This window comes from Pelodiscus sinensis, chromosome 7 (genome assembly GCF_049634645.1).
Source record: "Pelodiscus sinensis isolate JC-2024 chromosome 7, ASM4963464v1, whole genome shotgun sequence".
Lineage (NCBI taxonomy): Eukaryota > Metazoa > Chordata > Testudines > Trionychidae > Pelodiscus > Pelodiscus sinensis.
The window spans coordinates 71,667,922-71,693,627 of NC_134717.1; the positions used below are offsets into that span (position 1 = coordinate 71,667,922).

General features: G+C 45.3%; 1 protein-coding gene across 3 annotated transcripts in view; it reads right to left on the bottom strand.

Moving 5' to 3' along the window:
• BOLL (boule RNA binding protein) overlaps positions 1-25,706 on the bottom strand; it is a 122,206-nt gene that overhangs the window by 32,873 nt on the left and 63,627 nt on the right. For all 3 annotated transcript variants that reach the window (XR_012905401.1, XM_075934266.1, XM_075934263.1), the window contains exons 8-11: positions 18,384-18,455; positions 17,738-17,785; positions 12,104-12,232; positions 8,219-8,317 (exon numbers count right to left, since the gene is read on the bottom strand). Coding sequence is in view for 2 of the 3 variants with exons in the window: in XM_075934266.1 (XP_075790381.1) it covers positions 8,219-8,317; positions 12,104-12,232; positions 17,738-17,785; positions 18,384-18,455 (348 nt within the window). In the remaining variant the exon portion in view is untranslated. The remainder of the gene's footprint in view (positions 1-8,218; positions 8,318-12,103; positions 12,233-17,737; positions 17,786-18,383; positions 18,456-25,706) is intronic.

The following is a 25,706-nucleotide window of genomic DNA, read 5'->3' on the forward strand; positions in this document are numbered from 1 at the left end:
CTGGGTGCTCTTTTGGCTCTGTCAATCTGTTTTTTCACTTCTCCGGGTGCGTATTTCAGTTTTAAGAATGCTGCATATAGATTCTGTAGGGCTACATCTACACTGGCACCCTTTTCCGGAAATGCTTAAAACGGAACAGTTTTCCGTTATAAGTATTTCTGGAAAAAGCGCATCTACATTGGCAGGATGCTTTTCCAGAAAAAAGCCCCGATTGTCGTTTTCGCGATCGGGGCTTTTTTGCGGAAAAGACTACTGTGCTGTCTACACTGGCCCTTTTCCGGAATAGTTTTTCCGGAAAAGGACTTTTGCCCGAACGGGAGCAGCATAGTTTTTCCGGAAAAACACTGACAATTTTACAGTAGATCGTCATTGCTTTTCCAGAAAAGCAAGCGGCCAGTGAAGACAGCTGGCAAGCTATTCCAGAAAAGCGGCTGCTTTTCCGGAATAAGTGGCCCAGTGTAGACACAGCCTAGGTGTTTGTCTTTGTCTGTGGCACTGGAGCAAATCTGGTTGTATCTTAGGGCTTGGCTATATAGAATAGATTGAGAAATGCATCTGGGATTGAAGCTAGAGGCTTGAAGGTAAGTGTAGCGGTCAGTAGGTTTCCGGTATAGGGTGATGGAAATTTGTCTATCATTTAATTGTACCGTAGTGTCAAGGAAGTGGATCTCTTGTGTGGACTGATCCAGGCTGAAGCGGTGGAAGTTGTTGAAATCCTTGTGAAATTCTTCAAGGGTCTCTTTCTCGTGGATCCATATGATGAAGATGTCATCCATGTCTCATAAGTAGAGTAAGGCTGCTAGAGGGCAAGACCTGGGGAAATGTTCAAAGTCAGCCATAAAGACGATGGCATATTGTGGTGGCATGCGGGTGCCCATGGCTGTGCCACTGACTTGAAGATACAAATTGTTTCCAAATTGGAAGTAGTTGTGGGTGAGGACAAAGTCACAGAGCTCTGTAACCAGGTGTGTAGTGCTGTCATGGGGGATGGTGTTCCTGATCGCCTGTAATCTGTCTTCATGTGGAATGTTGGTGTAAAGAGCTCCTACATTCATGTTGGCCAGGATGGTGTTTTCAGGAAGATTACTGATGTTTTGTAGTTTCCTCAGGAAGTCGATGGTGCCTCAAAGATAGTTAGGAGTGCTGGTAGCATAGGGTATGAGGAGAGAGTCAAAATAGCCAGATAATCCTGTTGTAAGTGTGCCAATGTTTGAGATAATGGGTCATCCGGGATTTCCATGTTTGTGTATCTCGGAGTCTCAGTATTTGCTCACCCAGTCACAAAAAGATTCCTTAAAGGTCTCCAGAACGTATACCTGCCTCATAGAGCTCTACTGAGCTCATGGGACTCAAATCTCATCCTAGACTGCTTGACCAAACCTCTCTTTGAATCAATGGACACTGTTTGACTTCCCTTCTTTTTTATGAAGGTCTGTTTTCTACTAGCTATCATCTCACTAACGAAAGTTGGTGAGCTTGGGGCCCATATGGTAGAACCCCCCATACGGTCTTCACAAAGGACAGAGTTACATTGAGACCATATCCTTCCTTTCTACAAAAAATTTGTATTGCATTTCATGTGAACGAACACATTGTATTATCTACCTTCCTCCCAAAGCCACATGTATCCCTTAGAGAAACGATGTTGCACACTCTGGACATTCAACAAGCACTGGCCTTTTTAGAGAGAACACGAACCTTTCATAAATCTCAATGACTTTTTATTTCTATTGCTGAATGCTCCAGTGGTACATCAATTTCAAACCAGCACATCTTGAAATGGATATTGACCTGCATAATCAAATATCACACTCTTGCCAATAGGCCTCTAAACAGCCACCACGGGCATATTCCACTTGTGCTACAGCCGCCTCTATGGCCTTCTTGAACACAGTCCCCCTCAAAGACATTTACCAAGCGACCATATGGTCATCGGAACATACCTTCGCCAAACATTATGTGATCCTACCACAACTGGCATGTGACGCAGCAGTGCCTATGGCAGTCTTATCCATCACCGCCAACAGTGACTCTGATTCCCACCATCCAAGTTGAACACTGTTCTTTAGTCACCATCAGTGGAGCACCCATTGGGACATCACTCGAAGAAGAAAATGGAGTTACTCACCTTGTGGAGTAACAACTGTACTTTTAGATATGTGTCCCTGTGGGTGCTCCAAGACCCTCCCTCCCTTCCTCTCCTCTACTTGGAGTCTTAGTCACTAGGACATAGACAAGATACTGAAAGGGACTCGGGCCACATGTACCAGGCACCGAGGCACGAACATCATGAGATGTCTCCTGCTCACGTACGGCCCAACTGGGGAAACTGCTTTGCAGGGATCTGATCTGCGGCTCCGGACAACCCATCACCAACAGTGGAGCACTGCTGGAGACACACATCTCCAAGAACAGTCAGTACTGCAAGAAGCGAATAACTGTTTTTTCCTTTTACTTCAGTTTTAAATCTGCTATATTTCAATTTAATTGGACTGCTCCTGTTTTTGTTCTCTATACCATTCATTATTGGGAGAGCTGTTATTTACCCCCTAAATTAAGTTGCCCAGCATACTCTGAATTTATGAAGGATTTTTCTTTGTGACTTTTTCTTTGAGACGCTCTCATAATTAATTTGTTTGTAGGAGTCCTTTGATATTTGGAACAGGGAAACATCCTCAAGATAAAGCAATGCCTTTTTGTTCTATGTAGAAATTAGTTAGTTGGTGTACCTGAGTTATTGGAGGTGCAGTTTAAGACACTTAAAGAAGTATAACTTTTCGAAGGTGCTCAATATCCACTTTCTAAAGACCAAGATCCTTTAAAGTGTCTTAAATTAGGTACCCCAAAATTAAGACATCTAAAATAATTAATCACTTTTGATAATATTAGGCAGTATTCCAAGTAAGTACATTTATATAGCAATTTAATATTTTCAATATTGTTTTTAAACCATACTTTATGCATCTTAGTGCTACGTTTACATTTTGAGTACCATAGCCCATTCAGCAGAGGTTTCCAGTAACTGGCTGGACTGACACCAACATCTTTTTTCTCAGTAGTTTCAGTTAATTTAGAACCCAGAATGTGAGAATTTCAAATTATTCCTTGCTCCTTGGATTTGCCAGTACTGAATTCCACTTGCTACATTGTGCAGTTCATTTACCTTACTTCATTAGGTTCCTCTAAAATTCCTCCTTGCAGTCTTCTCTGGTTTGAACTAAATCAAATTATTTTGGTTTTGACACCTTATTATTCACTCTTTTCCCCAATGTCATCATAAACCATGTCATGTAAAAAGTAACCATTTAATTTCACTCTGTTTTCCATATCCTAGCCAGTTTTGTATTCTAGTCCTCTTGTGTGGGACTTTGCCAAAGGCTCTTCAAAAATCCAAATAAATGTTTACTGACTTGACTTTATTATAAGTCAGATAAGCCCCATACCAAAAACACTGAGAGGCTGTGGACCCAAATGTTCTTGACCGATTAAATCTGCAGCAAATGTCAAGAATGGAGAGGGGAACTTAAAAGAGGCAATGTAGGAGAGCAGAAGACTGCTTCTCTTGATACGAGGGAAGTCTTGATGCAAAGACTAAGGGAGCTAGCTGGTTAGACAAACATACCGGTGGAATGGATGATGAGATTCTGGGAGACAGGCCAGAATACTATCTGAAGATAATCATTAAATGTAAAGGTGAGATCCCACTAAGGGTGCTTTAGGTAACTGTTATTGTGAAATTACAGTTTTTCTGGATTTCTTTTGGACCTTAGCAACCCAAAAGAAGGACTGAAGTTTGATTTGGCTGGAAGGCTAAAATACCACTTCACTGGACTTCACAAAAAAGCAAATCTACAGGCTGAACCTCTGTAGTCTGGCACCCACAGGGACTGACAGGTGCTGAATCGTAGAATTTGCCAGACCAGAGGAGGTCAATAATGTAATGAGTGGGTCTCTTTTTATTTTGCTGAGGAGAATAAACAGAACAATGCTTGCAATGCTGCATAATAATGTATGACTATGCTGATACACGCTATATAAGCATATGCCTGGCTAAGGCTTATCATCTATCTTCATAACAAAGTGTTAGTGTTGTTACACAATTTTACTGTATTGGCACAAGGAACTAAGTAGATAAAGCATTAATAACAGGCTTACGTTTAGTAGCACTACCAACCCTTTCACTGCTTGCTGGGCTCGACATTTAGGAGTAATTTAGAGCTAAATAAAGAACACTACGAGTCAGGACTGGCATCTGTAAACAAACTTTACAGGACCACAGGAAACTTGGCCACACCCAGGATAAGTGGACATCCAGCTAACTAAAATCATTCTGGACCACGGATGTTGCCGGACCAGAGAGTGCCAAACTAGAGAGGTTCCATCTGTAGTAAAAACCTGCAGTTGCCACAAGTGGATACTGCAATGGAAAAATCAATCAGAGCCTTTATCCTCTACTGCAGGGGTTGGCAACCTATGGCTCGCAAGCCAAATATGGCTCTCTAGAGAGCTAGATATGACTCTTCTGGAGCCCCAATTAGGTCCCCCTTGCTCCTGCCATAGCATGGCGCCCATGCTGATGTTACAACCTTACAGTCCCTGTGACGGGGGATCCAACCCCCGCACTGACAGTGGCCCGGAGCCAGCGGGCCGTGGCATGGGTGGAGCAGCCAGCGCGAGGCAAGAGAACGCACCCGGGGACGCCGCGCATGTGCACCCTGCCCCGGGATCAAGCCAGCGGACGTTAGGACCCACGGACGCGGGGCCAAGCGGGACGCAGGGCAGGGGTGAGGGGACGCCGGGAGGAGCAGATAAGGGCGAAAGGGAGGAGGAAATAAGGGGGGAGATACAGAGCAGGGTCTGGTGTTGCTCTCAACCCTCCCCCCGCAGACCGAGGAAGTGGCGACCACACCAGGGACATGGAGCCAGGAGACCCGAGCACTGGGAGCCGCCCTGATTTACGGGGCAGTGGACCACGGAGGCCAGGGTGGACTGCGGTCTAAGGAGGAGGACAACCGGATGGACGCCGGACCTCCAAAGGGTCTCCCCAGGAATGCGGACGCAAGCCGCCAGAAGGACTGAGGGCCTGTGCTGCAAGAGCAGCCAAAAGGTGGACAGAGGCCGAGGGGGAGGGTGCACAGGGAAAAAGGGGCTGCAGGCCTGCAGGACCCTCACCCCGGGGCGGGGGAACGCTCCCAGTCCCCAGCTACAGTTCCCCACAAGACTGGAGCATCAGCGCTGGCTTCCAGGGGAAAGGGATGGGGGGGAGAAAGCACCGAGGCTCTGCACTGGATCCGTTGTGCTGGGAACAAGTGGAGCAAAAAATGACTCAGTGTGCTGCTCTATTCCTTCCCTCCACATGCAGGAAACAAGCAGCCAAAATGGCTCCATGCGCATCACACCGCCCTTTGTTGTCCCTCTGGGAAACACTTCTCTGGAGGCTTTCCGGGAGCAGCCGGCGTATTACACAGTGCCTGCCATGCAGCACACAAACAAGTAAGTGCCCCCCCCGCCTCATGGCCAGACCCCCACTCAATCACTCACCCCCCATGCCAGACAGCCCCTGCCCACTGGCCAAAATCCCCCTCCCCCAGGCCAAAATCCTTCCTACTCCCAACCCCCTGGCCAGACACCCCCTGCCTTCTGCCCCCAGGCCAGACACCCTCTCCCCACTGGCCAGACACCCCCTGCCTTCTGCCCCCTGGCCAGACACCCCTGCCCCTCCCCCTCCCCCTCTAGCCAGACTCTGCCTGGCCAGAAACCCCCCTGCCCCAAACCTGCTGGCCAAAATCCTCCCTAACCCCAGCCCCCTGGCCAGACACCTCCCTGCCCTCTATCCCCTGGCCAGAATCCCCCCTTCCCTTCCCCTCTGGCCAGAATCCCCGCTATTCCCTAGGCCAAACCCACTCTCCCCCCGCCCTGGCTAGGCAGCCAGTTTCCTACTCCCTTGCCAGGTAGCCTGCCCCCAGCCTGCTCCTACCTCTGCTTCAGGTCAGGCAGCCTGCCCTCTGGCCAGACCTTATACCTCAACGCCCTCCTACATTGTACCTCCTCCTGCCCAGATCGTGCACTCCCATCCCTATCCCATTCTCTAGCAGCCCTGTCTGGCACACACAAACCCTCATTTTTGGCCTCACCCCAGAGCCTAGTGGGGGCACAAAATCCAGTAACCCTGAAAACCTTAGAAGAGCAAATCTGGCCTGAGGCCTTGAACCTCAGCCCTTCCTGTTCCTCCCCCCACTATGGAGCTGGAACACCAGAGTAGTGATGTGTTTAAGGTGGGGGTTACATCAGTGAGGGCTGGAGGATTTTGGAGGGGTTTTTTTGCTTCTCACTTGTGTGGTCCCCAACTAATTTTTCTGTGAGTTAGTGGCCACTGACTCAAAAAAGGTTCCCCACTCCTGCCATAAAACAAGGCAATGTTGAAAACGTCTGTGTTGGACACAATATTTTACTTTATTTAAAAATTAAGCTTGGTCAACAAGCCCTGAATTGGGGCCCAGCCCCCATCTGGCTGCAGTGTCATAATACTCCTGCACCCTCCACACACCCCAAAACTGAGCCCATCATAGACCTGAAACCTCTGAGCTCCTATGACCTGACACCCCCAGTCTCCTGCACCCACACATCCCCAGTCTCCTGCCAGAACACTCCTGCACCTCCACACACCCCAACCTTGTGCCCTGAGTCCATCATACACCCAATGTCCTGCCCTGAGCCTCTCATACACGCCAGCCTACTCTCCTACACCCCTACATCACCAGCTCCCTGCCATAAGATTGACAGAAGGCAGTGTGATTGCATGGATGAAGTAGGATTTGACCAGTTATGATGAAATGGGTGAAAAGATGCAGCAGCAAAAGTCCCATTAAATAAAGTCTGTGAATATATTTCATTTATGCTATTATTAATCATTATGTCTATTATCAATAATATTACGTTGTATATTTTCAGTAATGCAAATGGCATTCTTATACTGGCTCTTTGTTGACCACTTGTTCTGAATTTCTATGTAGCTTGGCTCTTTAGTTTGAAAAGGTTGCCGATCCCTGCTCTACTCTGTTAGCATCATGAAAACATGCTAATATACTGGAGGAATGATTTTGTCATACAGAAGCTGTGCTTTTCTGTCCCTCCCTCAGCATGTTCAGCTATATATTATAAAATTATATTTATAATTGTTGTTTCAGTCAACTTTCTATTACAGAAGTTAGGGATTTGAACGACTAGTCAACTAGTTGACTATCTGATAAGAAAATGCTTATCAGATAGTTGACATACTAGCCGACTAGTTACTTTCCCCCCGTTTGCTGCCTCTATCAGAAAGAGGCAGCAAGGGAGGGAGGGAAGAAGAGGGGGCGCCTCAAAGTGGCAGTGCTGTGTGGAGCCCGGGGCCAGACCCTGGGGTCAACACAGCGCTGCCGCTTTGAAATGCCGCGTGCAGCCTGGGGCCAGCAGGGGAACCCCAGCTGGCCCAGCCTGCATGTGACATTTCAAAGCTGCAGTGCTACACAGAGCCTGAAGTCTGCTGCTTTGAAACGCCATGTGCAGCCCGGGGCCAGCTGGGAGTCCCCCACTGACCCCGGGCTCCATGTGGCGCTGTTGCTTTGAAACATCGCAGGGAGCACGGGGCCAGTGGGAGACTGCTTGAGTCTCCCGTTGGCCTCATGCTCCCCACAGCACTTTTGCCTTTGAAGTATAGCGAAAGGCAGAGGCGACCTTATCGACTAATCAATTAGCCATTTAATTTAATTTTAACATCCCTAACAGAAGTAAAACTCACTATTCTCAGTACCATCCTGAAAGTCTTTTTAAAAGATAAATATTGCCATTTGCTAGCTTCTTGCCTCTGGAATAGCAGCCGATCTTCATATGAGATGGCATTCATATTTTATCAGCATACATACAAGATGGCATACGTATTTTTTTATTAGCAGCTCTTAATTATTAAGCTTCTTTAGAAATCCTCCATTCAGTCCTGGTGATTTGTTATTCTTTAACTTATCAATTCTTTCCAGCTCTTCCTCATTTGACACCTCATTTTTTGACTATGACTCATATTGATTACCTGAATTGAACAATTTCAAGGTAGGTGCTTCCCCAACAGCCTCTGTGATGAAGACTAACACGATGAATACTTTAACTCCTTTGCAACATTCTTGTCCTCCTTACTTACACCTGGCAGTACATAAGACAAAAGAAAAGAGACTACAGAGCTTACTTTAACTGGCTCAGGCTGCATCACAGGTGTTGGCATGGCTATCGCACTCTGTGCATAAACTTGATGATATGCTGCTTGAACTCCATGATCAGAATATGGCTGTCATAAAAACAAACATTTTTTATAAAACGATGTTAAAGGTACAAAAGCATGTTCTATAGTTACATGTTTTTATAAGCTCTCTTATGATTTAAAATACTAAAAATTGTGGAAGAAGTTAACCTGACATTAATCTGTGATTTTATTTTTTAATGCCCCCCCCCCATTGCCCCACAGATTTTATAGATTTTATAAGTCACTTAATAGCACACTTTTTTATCAGTGTCACCAGCATCTTTCTTCCTGACATGGAAGAACATTAATGAGATTAATTTCTGTACTCTGAATCCAATTCACTCATAACTGTAAAGGAATACTTTACAAAATTATTATATTAATACTTAAACTCTGTAACCTATATTTTTGGCTTGTTTTAAAAACATTTACTCAGAAAAAACGAATTCTGCATTTTTTTCAAGCGTTATAGTTCTGCATTTCGCATCCCCGAATATCAGTAGAATATGTACCTGTGGATTGAAGGCAAGATGCAGCCATATTTTCCTAAGCATATTCTGTTGTGGGTTTTTTTGGTAGTTCATCAAACTCCTAAAATTTGGTAACCCTCTGACAACAAGCAATAGAGTGTGCAAAATAAATAAGAAATTAGCCAGTAAAGGAGGCAGTTTTGTACGAAATGTCAATATATATTTGTTTTAAAGAAAAAAGAGGCTTTGGCACATATTATTTGTGATTTGCTATTATTTTTAGTAAAAAAAAAAATACTTGACTTAGGGCTCCATTTGTAGTTATTCTAGTTTCTTTGGTGATAAAGAATTGTTTTAAGGAAAGAATACTGCACCAATATGTTACAATAACTCTATGAGGGTATGTCTACACTACCCTCCTATTTCGAAGTAGGAGGGTAATGTAGGCATACCGCACTTGCAAATGAAGCCCGGGATTTGAATTTCCCGGGCTTCATTTGCATCTTGCCGGGCGCCGCCATTTTTAAATGTCCGCTAGTATGGACTCCGTGCCACACGGCTACACGTGAAACGAGGAGTAACGGTAGTTCGGAATAGGAAGCCTAGTCCGAACTACCTAGTCCGTGTCGCATGTAGCCGCGCGGCATGGAGTCCGCACTAGCGGACATTTAAAAATGGCGGCGCACGGCAAGATGCAAATGAAGCCCGGGAAATTCAACCCTCTCTGGAGCTAGTGACTGTAAAGCAGAATCCATGAGGATAAGCTTGAGCCTAGAGTCTCTCTCGTGCTGAGGCCTCAGTTTAAAACTCTTGCAGATGTTGCAGCTTTTAGTACAGTGGGTCTCTCCAAGACACTTCAAGCAAGAGTCATGAGGATCCCTCCAAGGCATAGGTTTCAAGCACAATGCACATAGTTTGAATCCCTGCAGCCCTGGCATCCCCTCCCCAGTTGGGTGGAGGCCAGAGGGGAGAAGTCCTCCCTATGTAAAACTATTTACAAGAACTAAAGAACTACTAATTAACTATTAACGAACTAATACAATACTGAAGAGATAAGGAGAACTATATACAGGCTAAAGGTAAGGCCTATCAGTCTTAACAGCACTCCAGCTACCATCACGGGCAGTAAGAAGGAACTGAGGGGGTGAAGGGCCAGCAGAGGAATATATATGCCAGTATACTGGCACCCTTCAGGAGGCTCCCTGGCTGGCCAACGAATACTGCTAAGGGTAAAAGCTCCGGAATCCATGCACTCGGCACACGAACACCTAATTGGAAAGAAGAGCTAACTAAATCGTTACGAGAACACAGTAAAATTATCTATAGTAGAGGGTGACTGCTGAGCTGCGACCAAAACCAACGGCGGTTCAGAAGGAACTGAGGAGGCGGCCGGCTGCACGTGCACAGTAGCCACTCTAGCTTGCAAGCGCCAGCAGTCCGCACATGCAGCCGTCCACAGGGCACTGATATCACAAATCTCCCCAATCGACAGCGCAGCAGCACTGATGTACCTGAAGGTGGAGCACTCACGGGGACACTCCTTGAAGAAGAACCTGACTATTCTAATCCCCAGAACACTTGTCAAACACCATGTTTCCTCACAGTAAAGTATTACAGCCATGGGCGGTCGGTGCAGCTGGGGTTGGGGGAGGCACACTCCCGGCCCCATTTACAGCCCCGCCCACTCTGCGGAGGCCCTGCCCATCCCACACGAGGGGAAAGGCACGTATGCACGCCCCAGCATCTCTAGAGCAGCGAGCGGGGAGGAGGGGGGGGCCTGAGCCAACCCGAGCCTCCCCACCCCCAGCAGCAGCATGGAGGGAGGTGGCCATAGCACGAGCCTATCTGCTCCCGGGAGCAGCAAGGAAGGAGGCAGCCACATGGCTCAGGCCTCCCTACTCTCAGAAGCAGCAGGAAGGGAGGTGGCGGCATGGCCCGAACCGCCCCAAACATAGGAAGGGCGAGCGATCTGGGGCAGCAACACTCTGCCCCCTGAACGCCTACAGTAGGTGTTCTGGAGGTGAAGTATGGGAGTGGCCAGGCTGGTGGTTTCAGAAGACAGAGCTGTCCCTTGCCTAAGCCACCAGACACCCATCATTACAGATAATTTACATTCTTAAAGGCATTCAGATTAGGGATGTAAGCTACTAGTTGAGTAGTCGATTCACTACTTGACTACTCACTTCCCCCCTGTTGCTGCTTCTGTATCAGAGGCAGCAAGGGGGGAGCAGAAGCCAGTGCTGAGGGGGAGCCAGCTTACAAGCTGGTTCCCCCGCAGCACCATCTCGGGGGGGCGGGGGGAGGTAGGCAGAGGCACAACGGGACCAGTGCGAGTCCCCGGCTGCAGCTCTGCCTTTTAAATATAGTAAGAGCCAGGCCGCTCTTACTATATTTAAAAGGCAGGGGTGCAGCAGTAACAGAGCCAGCATAATCCATAACTGTTTAGTCACAGCTCATGCTGCATCTGAGAACTAACCCGACTGCGCTGCCCCCCTATCGACTAATTGAGTAGTCAATAGAATTTCAATCAATGAAATTCCATCAACTACTCAATTAGCTAATTAAATGCTACTTAACATCTCTAATTCAGATCAGACTATAGCGATTCAACAGTCCTAACAAGCAGTCCAGTGTGAATTTATTCACTCTAAACTGTTAGGGTACGTCTAGACTGCGGCAGTATCCTGCAATAGCTATTCCGCATCTTTTAAATCAGCCCGTTATTTTGAAATAGATTTCAAAATAACGGCAGCCCATTATTTCAAAATAACAGGCTCGCTATTCCAATGTCTCTGTAACCCTTGTTCCTCGAGAGTTAAGGGACGTTTCAGAACAGTGGTTTATTTTGAAATTTGGTGCTGTGTAGACAGCGCCAAATTTCAGAATAAGCTAATTAGACTGAAAGAAGATACATAATTTGCATAGCTCAAATTGCATATCTTATTTTGACCTATGGGTGCAGTGTAGATACGCCTTTAGAGTCAATGTGGAACAAGGAGAAACATTTAACCAAGTCCTCCCACTGCTGCCCACAATCCAAGGGGATTCTTTCAAAATATTTCAAAATCCCCCAATGTTTCTGCTAGGAAGCCATGCCAGGAACTTTGACATAGGTAACCAACTGGCACTACAACTGCAGTGACTTAAAACAATACTAGTATAGGCATGGAGAAAAAGTGCAAATAATTTTAAACTTCTGCATGGCTGGTGCATTTGCACTGAACTGTTTGTGCTTACATTGGTTCTGTTTAACTAGTTTCAATATAAAATGTTCAAGTTTCCATTGTGCATATATATATATATTAGTATGTAAAATACTCTCTTTCTCTATATAAAGTATGTAAAAGTTCCATCAAAGCACCTCTGGAATTGCAGCTTCCATTAGAGAGAAAGGAGAAGGTACACATCCACTGTCCTGTGCAATTTCTAATGGCTGATAAATAACTTCAGAAGGGTGCAGATAGAAGAATGAGGTTGAAGAGGCAGGAGACTGAAATAAAACAAGATGTAGTATAAGTTACTGAACTGTGCTATAGGAAAACAACAACAAGCTAAAGACTTAAACAACTGACACTAAAATTTAGGCAACTTAAAAAAATATTTAAAAGTTTCAGATACCACGCTTGGCTTTGAGTCACTGTGTTATTTTTACATTTTTACAATCAAATTTGCCTATTTTAAAAATGTTGCTTTCTTTTGCTGTGTAAAGGACTTACATGAACAAAAAGGAAATGTAACCAATAATCTGATGACACAAGGAAATAATAAATATAGCTTTACATAAAGTGCTGTCAAAAGCATAATAAAAACATTAACATTTCTCCTCATTCAGTCATAGTAATTTTAGATGCCACTGTAAAAAAGTAAAAAGTTTGCAAAAACAATATGAATTTTAAATTGATGTAGTTGCTTTAACATTTTAATCTTGGGACAATTTGGTAGAAAAGAAAAAAAAGGAAACTACAAAAAGTTAAAAAACAGGACAGATTATGTTTTTGAAGCACATTAAAAGTAAACCGATGTACTTTTAAAACTAAATAAAACAAAAAAAACCGATTTGAGTCCAAATCCATACATCAAAACATATATCAAGTTACAATATAATTATGACTACATCATAAAAGTTGAAAGTTTTTCTATATCTACAAAAACGTGATCACTTTCTGTTCTTCCTGCAATAGTTGACCTACAGAATAACTAAAAGAGAAGAGTGATAGAAATGTAGCCGTGTTAGTCTGGTGTAGCTGAAACAAAATACAGGATTATGTAGCACTTTAAAGACTAACAAGATGGTTTATTAGATGATGAGCTTTCGTGGGCCAGACCCACTTCCTCAGATCAAATAGTGGAAGAAAATAGTCACAGCCATATATACCAAAGGATACAATTAAAAAAAATGAACACATATGAAAAGGACAAATCACATTGCAGAACAGAAGGGCGATGCGGGGGGGGGGGGGGGGGGGGAGGAAGGAATGTGAATGCCTGTGAGTTAATGATATTAGAGGTGGGGAAGGGTAGATGTCTGTGAGTTAATAGTATTAGAGGTGATAATTGGGGAAGCTATCTTTGTAATGGGTAAGATAGCTGGGGTCTTTGATCAGCCCCCTGCGGAGAGTGTCGAATTTTAGCATGAATGCCAGTTCAGAGGATTCCCTTTCAAGTGCAGATTTGAATGTCTTCTGAAGTAGGATGCAGGTGAGTAGGTCATTGAGACAGTGTCCTTTCTGGTAGAAATGGCAAGCAACTGTTTTTTCTTTGTGATCCTGTCTAATGTCTGTTTTGTGGGCACTGATTCTTTGGCGAAGTGTCTGAGATGTTTGTCCAATGTACATAGCAGACCTATGTCCGTTAGTTCGAACGTCCGTTAATTCGAACTAACTTTGTAGTGTAGACATACCCAGAGTGTCTAACACTGCTTCTTCCTTACCAAGGTGAGGCTTAAGGTAAAAGACCAGAAGAGAATGGGTTGGTTAATGTGGCACACTGAAGATACTTTTGGTAAGAACTTGAACTGTGGTTGTAATGTGTAATAGGAAAAATACAGTGAACGGAGGAGTACACTGTAAGAGCCCCTATTTTGCTAGCTTGCTTCTCAGACATGATGCCTACCAGAAATGCTGTTTACACTGATAAATGAAGGAACAAAGAATTAGCCTGTGGCTCAAACAGTAACTTCAACTTAAGAATCAAATTGGGATTCCAAATCAGAACAGGGTATTTGACTTATGGGAAGAGATTTCCCACTCCCCTGAGGAACCCCACTGTAGTTGAGTGAACAAACAAAGAATAACCCTCTATTGGAGTGTGGAAAGCTGTTATAGCTGCCTAACAGAGCTCAACAACAAACATGAGTATTTTAGCTCAGGATGTAGTCCAGTGTATCTGACAGCAGTGAGGTTGCTAGTGGAATGTACTTTAGGACACACCCGCACCAAAATCGTGTCCATTTTTTGCAAGTAAGTATTGTGCATAGACTACTTCTTGCCATATAATAGTACTCTTTTTACTCCCTTTGAAAAGGTTATTTCTAAACCTGCAATCCATTGACTAGATGTACTTGGAGGCATAGGACTATCTTCTTGGGAAAGAAGTTAAGGAGCAGTCCAGAGAATGATTGGTAAGCAGACAATGTCCGTCTATTGCCAAAATATGTGGCTGAGTTTATTTCCCACTTGTGGTCTTGAGAAAGTGTATGCTAAGAGCATCTACAGTTATATTCTGATCGCCTGAGAGGTAAGCTGCTGTGATCATGATCTGATTCCGTATGCACCAATTCAAAAAATTTGACAGCTTCCACACAGAAGGGGATCTAGCCCTTCCTTGTCAGTTGAAATAGAACATGCATGACATATTGTTTACTATGAATGATATATATTTATCCCTGGATCAATAGCAGAAATTGGAGATAGGGATATATGACCGCCCTGAGTTTTAGCATGCTGATATTCAGAAGCCATTTTCCATGTTCAACTCCCTAATAGAAATGCAGTGACAGACAATGTTTTTAAAAAGACATGCTCTTGAGAAAAAGGAAGCCGTTTCTTCTATGGAAACAAAAGACCCCAAAGGAAAGAATAGACTTTACCTCCCTTTAAAGGTTTTGGACCAAACCCAAAACCCACAAAGTGGGGTGAGATGACACTGAAGAGGCTTGCATTCAGGTGTTTTCTACCTTTTCCATAGGCCTGTAACTGTCTTGTGCCTTTTAAGGGGTGCATGCAGCTATCTCTACACTACCAAGCTTACAGCAGAACAGGTGTACGGATACCGCTACACCACTGTAAAATCTCTTAACGTAGCCACTTGATGCTGATGGGAGAGAGGTCTCCCACCAATGAAATAAACCACGTCAATAAGCAGTGGTAGCTATGTCGATGGTGCAGCTGTGCCTCTGTAGTTCTTAGTGAAGATGCTACCTTCACTGTCAGGAGAAGCTTGCCAATTGGTGTAGGTACTCTACCTTTCTGAGAGTAGCCCTCCTAGGGTACGTCTACACTACAGCGCTAGTTCGAACTAACTTAGTTCGAATTAGTTAATTCGAACTAAGCTAGTTCGAACTAACGCATCTAGAACTAAAAACTAGTTCGAACTAGCGTTTTGCTAGTTCGAACTAGTAAGTCCACATTGAGTGGACTCTGAACAGGGCTTAATGATGGCCGGAAGCAGTGCCGGCAGGGCATAAAAGGAGGACTTAGAGCATGGAGATACTGTCTCAGGCTAGCCGAGGGCTGCGCTTAAAGGGTCCCGACCCCCACCCCGGACACACAGTTCTAAGGGGTGCCCCGCTTGCAAAGAAGTTCTGGCTTGGAGTGCCCTGAGTGCCCACACTGGGCACATCACACCACTCGGCCATCAGCCCGGCTGCACTTGCCGCAGGCTGCCATCTGGGGAGAGGGAGTAATTGGGGGGCTGCAGGAGAGCTTCCACCCCCAGAAGCCCGCAGAGCCAGCCCAGTCCTCCCCATCGGGGGCTCGTACCCCATTCCTCCCTCACCTCCTTCCACTTGCCCTTCCCTAGCCCCCCTTCTTATTGATGTACAAAATAAAGATAACGTTTCTTCCAACATTGACTCTGTCTTTATTGAAAAAAACTGGGGGAGACTGGGAAAAGGAGGTGGGAGAGGGGAAGAGAAAGGCTGGGAGAGGGGAGGGCAACTAACATGATCAGGGGTTGGGAACAGGTCCCAGATGAAGAGAGGCTACAGAGACTGGGACTGTTCAGCTTAGAAAAGAGGAGACGGAGGGGGGACAGAATAGAGGTCTCTAAAAGCAGGGGTTGGGTGGAGAGGGTGCATTCAGAAAAGTTCTTCCTGAGTTCCCATAAAGAAGGACTAGAGGACACCAAAGGAAAGGAATGGGTAGCAGGCTTGAAACTAGTAAGAGAAAGTTGTTCTTGACAAAGCAAATAGTTAACCTGTGGAACTCCTTGCTGCAGGAGGCTGTGAAGGCTACAACTAGAACAGAGTTTAAAGGGAAGTGAGATAAAGTGATGGAGGTTGGGTCCATGGAGTCCTATTAGCCAGAGGGTAGGAGTGGTGTCCCTGCCCAAAGTTTGTGGAAGGCTGGAGAGGGATGGCACGAGACAAATGGCTTGGTCATTGTCTTCGGTCCATCCCCTCCAGGGTCCCTAGGGTTGGCCGCTGTTGGCAGACAGGCTACTGGGCTAGATGGACCTTTGGTCTGACCCAGTACGGCCATTGTAAGCTCAGGGCTCAGGGTCGGGGGTCTCAGTGGACCCCCTTGATTTTCATGCACACCTGGTCCTGGGTGGCCAGGCTGGCAGCTCTCCTGCCCTAGACGGCCACTTTCCTGTGCCTAGTGCGGAGATCGTGGACGAGGTCCACGATGTCCGCACTAGCCCAGGAAGGTGCCCACCTCTTGCGGTCCAGGGCAAGCTCCCGGGAGCCGCCAGCCTGGTCCCGGCAAGAGGGGGTGGGCTGGGGGGCATCGGGTGGGTGGCTCTGTGCCGTGCCAGGTGCAGGGTCTGCTAGCTGGGTGCTGGCAGGCTTGCACCTGGCACGGGCACCGTAGCCAGCCCGTGCCCCTTTAAGGGGTCCGGGGCCGGGAGGGGGGCATAGAGTTTCCCTGGTGTTGGCCAGAGTGGCCACCAGGGAAACCTGGGGAGGGCTAGCCTCCCACTAGTTCGAACTAAAGGGCTACACAGCCCTTAGTTCGAACAGTTCGAACTAAGCGTTAGTCCTCGTAAAATGAGGTTTACCTAGTTCGAACTAAGCGCTCCGCTAGTTCGATTCAAATTCGAACTAGCGGAGCGCTAGTGTAGCGCATAGGAAAGTTAGTTCGAACTAACGTCCGTTAGTTCGAACTAACTTTCTAGTGTAGACATACCCCCACTGACATAACATTATCTATATGGGAATTTGGTTAGTATAATTGCATTGCTCCTTTTCCCATATCTCTCAGCAATGCAGTTATGTCAACTTTAAGTGTATAGAGCAGAGCAGGGCTAAGGCTGGGGTTGACAGAGGCCACTGCTAATAGACTAACCAGGGCATGTCTAACTGTCCTGTGTTTCAGGAATTTAATGATACCTTTGAGTTCAGATTCAAAATCCCTTGGATGGCAAGAATCCCAATCCATAGGGACTAGAGAACGACCACAAGAAAGCAGCATCCCTTTTGTCCAGCTTGTAGGAAGGAAATATGCGAATAAACAAACTGGATGTGATAATTCATTAAATTATACTATATCCCTTCCATTATGCCAGGAAATATTGTACGATGGCATTACTGAGATACAGCAAACAATATTAATTTGAACAATGGTTAACAACTCCTTTGGAAGATACTAATTACATTGAATTATGGACAGTGATTTAAAAATTGAAAACCACACATAGAATCATAGAACTGGAAGAGACCTCAGAAGGTCATCAAGTCCAGCCCCCTGCTATAGGCAGGACCAATCCCAACTAAATGAACACAGTGCATTCAAACAATTAAGGTGATGACCAAATGCTGTAATTATATATTTACCTGTGGAATACTCCATTGCCACTGCCCTGAAAGACACTGTGGAGGTGCCTAGGTTCATAAAAATAAGATTGTTTGAATTATGAAATAATATACTTTCTCATATGGAAAATACAGATCTTTCAAATACATTGTTTTCAAAATAAAACAAGACATGGTGAAAAGAATATAAAGTAAAATTTTCCAAAGCATCCAAGTATTTAGGAGCATAAGTCCTATTGACTTTCAATGGCACTTTTGAAAATAGTGCTTAGTATCCTAAATGACTTAAGCACTTTTAAAAATTTGACAATTAAAAAAAAAATACAAAGTGTTACAAAATGTCGATGATTTGTTCACCAGTTTTTAAGCCAGGACGGAATTGACCCAACTATTTAGCCCTACCATAAAGAAAGGATTGAAATTCATTCCAAGTAGGCAGGCAGAAAATTCAGCCTTAGTGAGGGGTTGTAGGAATGGAATAGCTACAAGTGTACAATCTAATATGACTTTAAATTTTAGGTATTGCACTTGTACATTTTGAAGGGAGCATTGTTTGGCCAGAGAGATAGCTGCTAAGAATTTATGATTTTGAGAGACTGGTGATAGCAAAACTGGAGAGTTGCAATCTTCAAGCTATGAAAATGATGTACTATTTTCTGACTTTTACCTGGTAAGGATATGCAGGTTGATGATAAACAGGTTGAGCTACCATTACAGGGGAACTGGAAATGGAGCGTGACTTTAAAAGAAAAAAGAGACAGATAAAATTTCTTATTTAATACATTAATCTGCAGAATTGTTACTAAAACGTACACCTTAAATACTATACACTATGCAACTTGGCATTTAAAAAAATTAATTTATAAAGAACGGTTACTTACAGTAACTATGATTCCTTTGATGATCACTTGCATGGATCTACATTACAGACAAAGCACATGGCCTAGGCACATGAACTCAGAACTTTCTTAAAAGCAGTATCCATTGGGCTGTTCCCATACCCTATACCTGCGGACGTGCAAGGGAATGCAGCCACAAACCTAATTTAAGTTCCTTTCACCAATCACAAAATCTGCTGAAAGATATACTGTACCAAAGTCTACAAAGATAAAATAATTGAGGGACCTGATACTAAAGGGTATAGTGTATGTCTACACAGCAAAAAAAAAATGCACAATTTATCCAAGCCAGCTGACTCCAGCTCATGAGGCTCAAGCTGCAGTGTAGATTTCCGTGCTTAGGCTGCAGGTCAAGCTTTGGAATCCTACACAGCAGCAAAATAACCGATGACTCCAAGTCAGATGGTACTGGTCAGCCATGGTCTTTTCTTTGCTGTTTACACATACACGCAACATCAGATGAATCAACATTAATGTATTGGGCATCCCAGATTTGAGGCATTAAAGCTTGTGGTAATCAACATCAAAGTAATCAGTAGCTGGCTCAAGTCAGCTGACTCAGGCTTGCATGGCTCAGGCTAAGGGCATCTCTTTACTCACTGCACTGGATATCGATGTTCTGGCATTCGATTTAGCAGGTCTAGTATAGACCAGTAAATCGAACACTGAGGGCAACTTCAGCTAGCACCTGTACTTGCAGTTGCAAGGAGTAAGGGAAGCCAATGGGAGCGTTTGCTCGTCAGCCTCCCACTGTGGGGACACCGGCAAGCTTGGCTTAAGGTAAGCCAACTCCAGCTACATATTCTAAGCCTTAAGCAGAGTTTTCAGATCTAGTGTAGACCTGGCCTGAGAGGCTGTTTGAGGGAGTAGATGTTTGGGCTCAGGTGGGGATCTGAGCTCTGGAACCCTTACACCTTGCAGGGTCCTCTGGACTCCTGCTTGAACAGGAACATCTACACTGCAATTAAACAACGCCTTAGCCTGAATCAGCTGGCAAAGGCCAGTTGTGAGTTTTTAGCTGCAGTGTAGACATACCTATGATTTCTAAAAGAGACCAAAATCTAATAGTAAACTTTACGTAATCTGTAAATTTCCTCCCAAACCATTTTTTTTGATACAACTTCTTGATAAAGATAAAATATTTGTCATTGAGGACTGAAAAAAAGGTACTTGCCCTTCCCTGTTTAAAATCAGTGGATCTACCTCCATTCATCCACCTTGCAAAACAAACATCAATTCTAAAATGGATGTGAAACTATTGTAACCTGAAACGTTCATTATGGTAGCAGAAAGTTGACATATAGTAGGGAGGCTATAAGAGAGCCATTAGTATTAAAAGTCCCCTTCCTAGGGGGAAAAAAGTTAATAGACTTTGAACGTTTTGCCCAGAAGCTAACAAGGGGATGGAGCATAGAAAATCTTAAATGAAAAATAGACAAAAAAAGGTAGCAAAAGCTGTTTTAAAAAGAAGAATATGCTTTAAACAAGGGAAATCATTTCACTGCCACAAACAAACAAACAAAAAACAAGTTGAAAAAAGTGGAGACAATAGAGGCTTTTTCTCCCTAAAGGACAGTGATCAAAACCAAAGCTCTCAAAATGGGGTGAGATCACATGGGACGGCATTCGGTAATTTGTTTTTCATGATCCGTAATTCTCTTGCGCTTTTTAAGAGTAAAGTGTACGTGTATAAGAAATTCCTTTGTTAAACCTGTGTTCCTTGCTTTATAGCTATAGTGACCCTGAAGGGATTAACTAGAAAGCTCACACAGCCAGGTGGACTCGGGGGGAGGGGTCGGAGGAAGTGTAGACACTGGTTCTGGGATCTAGGTAGCCAGAAAACAAGATCTCACTGCCCATAGTTGTATATACTATGTTGTATATACACATAGTTGTATATACTATGAGATAAGGTCAAATTTATTAAGGTTGGTTTCTGGGCACCTGAATTTGCAAAGTCAAAGGTCCATGTCTTCACTGCAGTGAAGAATATAGTGTGAAGTAGTGTGTCCCCATCAGGGAGCCTACCGTCGACTCAGAGTGTGATGTACCATGGGTAGGTTTGCATTCTGGGCTATGCTCCTACTGCCCACTGGGACCAAAACTGTGCAATAGGTGGTTATGGGTTCACGTCACCAGTGTCCCATAGTACACTCAGTATAGTCCCTCCCCACTTATGTGAGATCAATGGGAAGCAGTCTGCTCATGCCTTTTTGTGCCTTAGTTTGAAGCACAGATGCCACAGCAGTGCAAGCTTAGATCTCGGCTTGCTGCAAGCCACAATGATGCATCCACATCTTGGCCTCCCCAACCTTCTTGCCAAGGAGCACATAAACCACAAGGGATACTTCTCCTTAGTGCTGCAGGTGTTGGTGGATCACAAGGGCCGTTTCCCCAACATCAATGTGGGATGATCGGAAAAGGTGCATGATGCTCACATCTTTAGGAAATCTTCTGAAAGATGCACACTGGAACTTTTCCCCCCAAACAGGAAAATCAGAATCCGAGAAGTATAAATGCCTGTTATGATCCGTGGTGACCCAGCCTACCCCTTGCTCCCATGGTTCATGACGCTAGTCTTGGGCAGCCTAGACCCCAGCAAGGAGGAGTTCAACTACAGGCTGAGCAAGTGCAGTGTTGGTAGCTGAATGCGCCTTTGGATGATTAAAGGGTAGGTTGAGGAGTCTCCTGACTCGTTTGAAGCACAGCAAATGCAACATTCAATTTGTGTGGGCAGCCTGTTGTACGCTCCATAACCTTTGCGAGAGAAAGAGAAGGTTACTCACTTCGTGCAGTAACGGAGGTTCTTCAAGATGGTTGTCCCTGTGGGTGCTCCACTTTAGGTCTTGCAGCACTGTTGCATGTCTAGATGGAGTTTTACAGAAGCAGTGCCCTCTGGCGTGTTGTACGCGAAGCAGATGGCACGCACAGTACCACTACCATGCACGCGTGGCAATTGTTCCTTCAGTTCAGTTCCTTCTCTGCCCTGGAAGGACAACAAGTCTGAAGCAGAGGGAAGGAAGGGTGGTGGAACACCCACAGGGACAACCATCTTGAAGAACCTCTGTTACTGCATAAAGTGAGTAACCTTCTCTTCCTCTTCGAGGAGTATCCCTGTGGGTGCTCAACCTTAGGCGACTATATAGCAGTACCCGTGTTAGGAGGTGGGTGCTTCAGTTAACAATCGTGTTGGGCCTTGGTGAGGACTGTGAATCTAAATTCCATGCCCCATTTCAGGTAAATGTCCAGGGTGTAATGTCTGGCAAAAGCGTGTGCCGAGACCATTGTCTCTGCAAATGTCCATCAGATTAATGCTGCTAAGGTAGGCCACAAAGGTTGCCATGACCCTTGTGAAATGCGCTTGCAATTGCAGAGGAGTCTGCTGGTTAAAACTGGCGTAAGCCAGGCAGATGCAATCTACGATCAACTTGGAAAGTCTCTATGTCGAGATTTGCACACCCAAGGACCTATTAGGGATGGAGATGAAAAGTCTGTTAGTTTTACGAATTGCCTTTGTCCTCTCTAGATAAAAGGCAATTGAGTGGCGCACATCGACCGTGTGCCATTTAGCTTCTTCGGTGGTGGCATGAGACTTTGGGCAGAAGACAGATAGCACCAGCGGTTTGTTGCAATGCCAGGAGGTAAGAATATTTGGTAAGAACTTTGGATGTGGTCGGAGGACCACCCTGTCCTTATGAAAAATGGTAAAGGGTGTAGGCCAACAGCACTCTAATTTCACTTAATCTTCTGGCTGAGGGGAGTGCGACTAATGTAGCAACTTTAATTGAAAGATGCATCATTGAACACACAGCCTAGGTTCGAACAGTGTATGGGTTAGGGCTCATAGTACAAGGTTTAGATCCCAGGCTGGGATTGGTGTTCTAACAGGTGGAAACGTGTTCCGGATGCTCTTTAGGAATCGTTTAGTGGGCGAAGACTGATTTGTCCTTGACGGGTTGGTGGAATGCAGTTATGGCTGCAAGGTATACCTTTAACGAGCTGAGGGAGAGGCCTGTATATTTTAGATGTAAAAGGTACTCTAGTATATCGGCCAGAGGAATCATGAATAGATCTACGGATCTGTGGTTTGCCCAGGAACAGAATCTTCACCACAGATAACATTTTCTCGTTGAGACTGTGCGACTACTTATTAGGATCTGTCTGACCTGATCCATAAATGCTGCTTCTATTGAGGAGAGCCAGTGAAGAGCCAAGCTCAGATGCAAAGAATGTGGGGAGATGGGTGCTGGACGAGACCCTGTTGCTGAGTCAGGAGATGAAGGACTATTGGAAGCTGCCATGGAGGCCTTAGGGACATGTGAAGTAGGTAAGTATACCATGTCTGACAGGGCCAAGCTGGAGTGATGAGGCTTACGGATGCTGTCCCCGCTCTTATTTTGTTGACCTCTTGGTAAAGAAGTGGTGTTGGCAGAAAGGCATAGAGGAGGGGTGTGTTACAAGGTATTGTAAATGCGTCACCCAGAGAGTGTAGTCCAATGCCCGCAAAAGAACAGTACTGTGGACACTTTGTTCGCAAAGGTTGCAAACAAGTTGATCTTTTGGAATCCCCAGCATGAGAAAATAGTGTGGAGTATGCCGTCGTCCAATTCCCATTTGTGGTTGGAAGTGAACTTCCTGTTGAGGGTGTCTGCCGTAATATTGTCCTTGCCCAGCAGATAAAAGGCTTGTATGCAGACATTGTGGTCTATGCATCATGACCATAGGTGTGTTGCCTCTTTGCACAGCGGAAGGATCTGGCTCCCCTTTGCCTGTTTATGTAGTGCAATGTGGCTTGAGTGTCCATAAAAATCTGTACTGTGTTGCCCTGGCTTTGTGGCAGGAAGTTCTGGCAGGCATACCGGTTAGCCCTGAGTTACAACACACTGATGTGGAGGGAGCACTTGTGGGACTGCCATCGTTTTCGGACTGTGAGGGGTACTGAATGCACTCCCCACGTTAGGAGGGAAGCATCCATCGTGATTGTGATCGCCAGGGAACTTCTGCGGAAGGGTACCCCAGTGCATACTTTTTTAGATCCACCCACCACTGTAGTGAACTCTTGATCCTGTGTGGGAGCAGTATCAGCTTGCTGATACTGGTGTAATGGGGTCTGTACCCCATTCTGAGCCATTAATGCATCAGTCTCATATGCAGTCTGGCATGCGACACCACTTCTGTGGCTGCTGCCATGTGGCCTAGAAGCTGTAGGCAAGTTCTTACAGAAACGTGCAGGCTGGATTGCAGCACTTCGACACGGTGCTTGATCGTTTGAAAGTGGTGGTACGGGAGAGAGGCCGTTGCCTGGGTGCAGTCAAGATAGGCTCCTATAAACTCTATGGTCTGAGCCAGTTGGAGCTTGCATTTGGCTAGGTTGGAATCCCAGAGTCTAGAATAAGGACATGGTCTGGGAGACTGCCTCATGGACTTCCTGGCAGGTGGGTGCTCTGATCAGGCAGTCGTCGAGGTAGGGGAATATAGATATGCCTCATTCGCAGAGGTGGGCTGCCACTACAGCGATGAGTTTTGAAAAGACCCTTGGGGCCGTGGAAAGGCTGAAGGGCAGCACCATGTATTGGAAATGTGCGGAGCCCCGTGTAAACCTCAAGTATTTGCGATGCGCAGGATGCATAGATACGTGAAAGTAAGCGTCTTGGAGGTCAAGAGTTGATAGCGAGTCTCCTTCGTTTAGAGCTGGTATTATGGTAGCCAAAGTCACCATCTTGAAGCCTTCCTCTGAATGTGGCAGCAGAGTTTCCTGTGACCGAGAATTGGTCTCCAAGCTCCTGATTTTTTTGTTGTAAGGAAATAGCGGGAGGCGAAGCCTCTGTTTCTGTGATGCTGAGGTACCAGTTCTATGGAACTGAGTAGGAGAAGATGGTCCATCTCGTGAAGTAGAACACTCTCGTGAGATGGGTCCCTGAAGAGGGACAGGGATGGAGAGTGGCTGGAAGGAAAATCAGTAAAAGAAATGTAGTATCCAGCTCTTACGACTTCTAGCACCCACTTGTTGGTCATGATGACTGACCATTGGTGGAAGAAAGGTAGGTAGAATTGGGATTGTTTTGTACAAAGGGGTGGTATTCCTGAGCTTCAAAATGTTTGCCTGGAGGTAGATGGCTGAGATGTGGCTGGCTGGTCAACGGTCTGTCTACGTTTGGTTTGACATTGTCTCCTCTGGTTGTCAAAGTGCCTCTGAGGCTGATTAAAAGGAGAGGATTTGTATCTCTGATTAAAGTATCTGTTTTGTTTGCGCTTTCCTGCAGGCACATGGATCCCAAAGGTTTTCAACGTTGTTCTGGAATCCTTGAGTAAATGGAGGGATGCATTGGTTGTGTCCGCAAACAGCTTAGATCCCTGGAAGGGGAGAGCCTCTATTGTGGCCTGTATCTCCCAAGGAAAACCTGACAGATGAACCTCATCACAATAGCTGTCACAATGGACCGTGAGGCTGTGTTGGATGTGTCGAGGGTGGCTTGAAGGGCCGTGCGGGAGATTAACCTTCCCTTATTTATATTGGCAGAGAACTGTTGCTTCTTATCCTCTGACAAGTTATCAATAAAAAGTGATCCCGGCAGGATCCATAAATAAAAAGTGATAGCTGTTCAAAGATGTGGTGGATGTATTTAGCCAACATGGCAGTATAAGTCAATATACATAGTTGAAGAGAGGCTGAGGAATAAGCGTTCCTTCCCATAAGATCTAATCACTTCCACTTTTGGTCATACGAGGTAGTACGTGTTGCACTCTGTTTACCTCTTTGGTTGACAGAATCCTTCACTATAGAATTGGGGGAAGGATGAGAAAAGAGGAAGTCCGCTCCTTGCGGCACTACATATTTGCGGTCAGATCTCTCCCAGTCTGGTGGAATGGTGGCTGGCATTTGCTATACCATCTTGGCAGGATTCATAAGGGCAGGATCCATGGGCAAGGCCAGTTTGGAGTTTAGTGTTGCATGTAGTATGCTAGTCAGTTCGTGTTGGGTCTCAGGAAGGCTGACCAGGGTGACCTCAAGGATGTCAGCTACTCGTTTAAAGAGTTCTTGAAAAGAACAGAAGTTGTCACCCATCGTAGGAGGTGGAGGCATAAGGGTG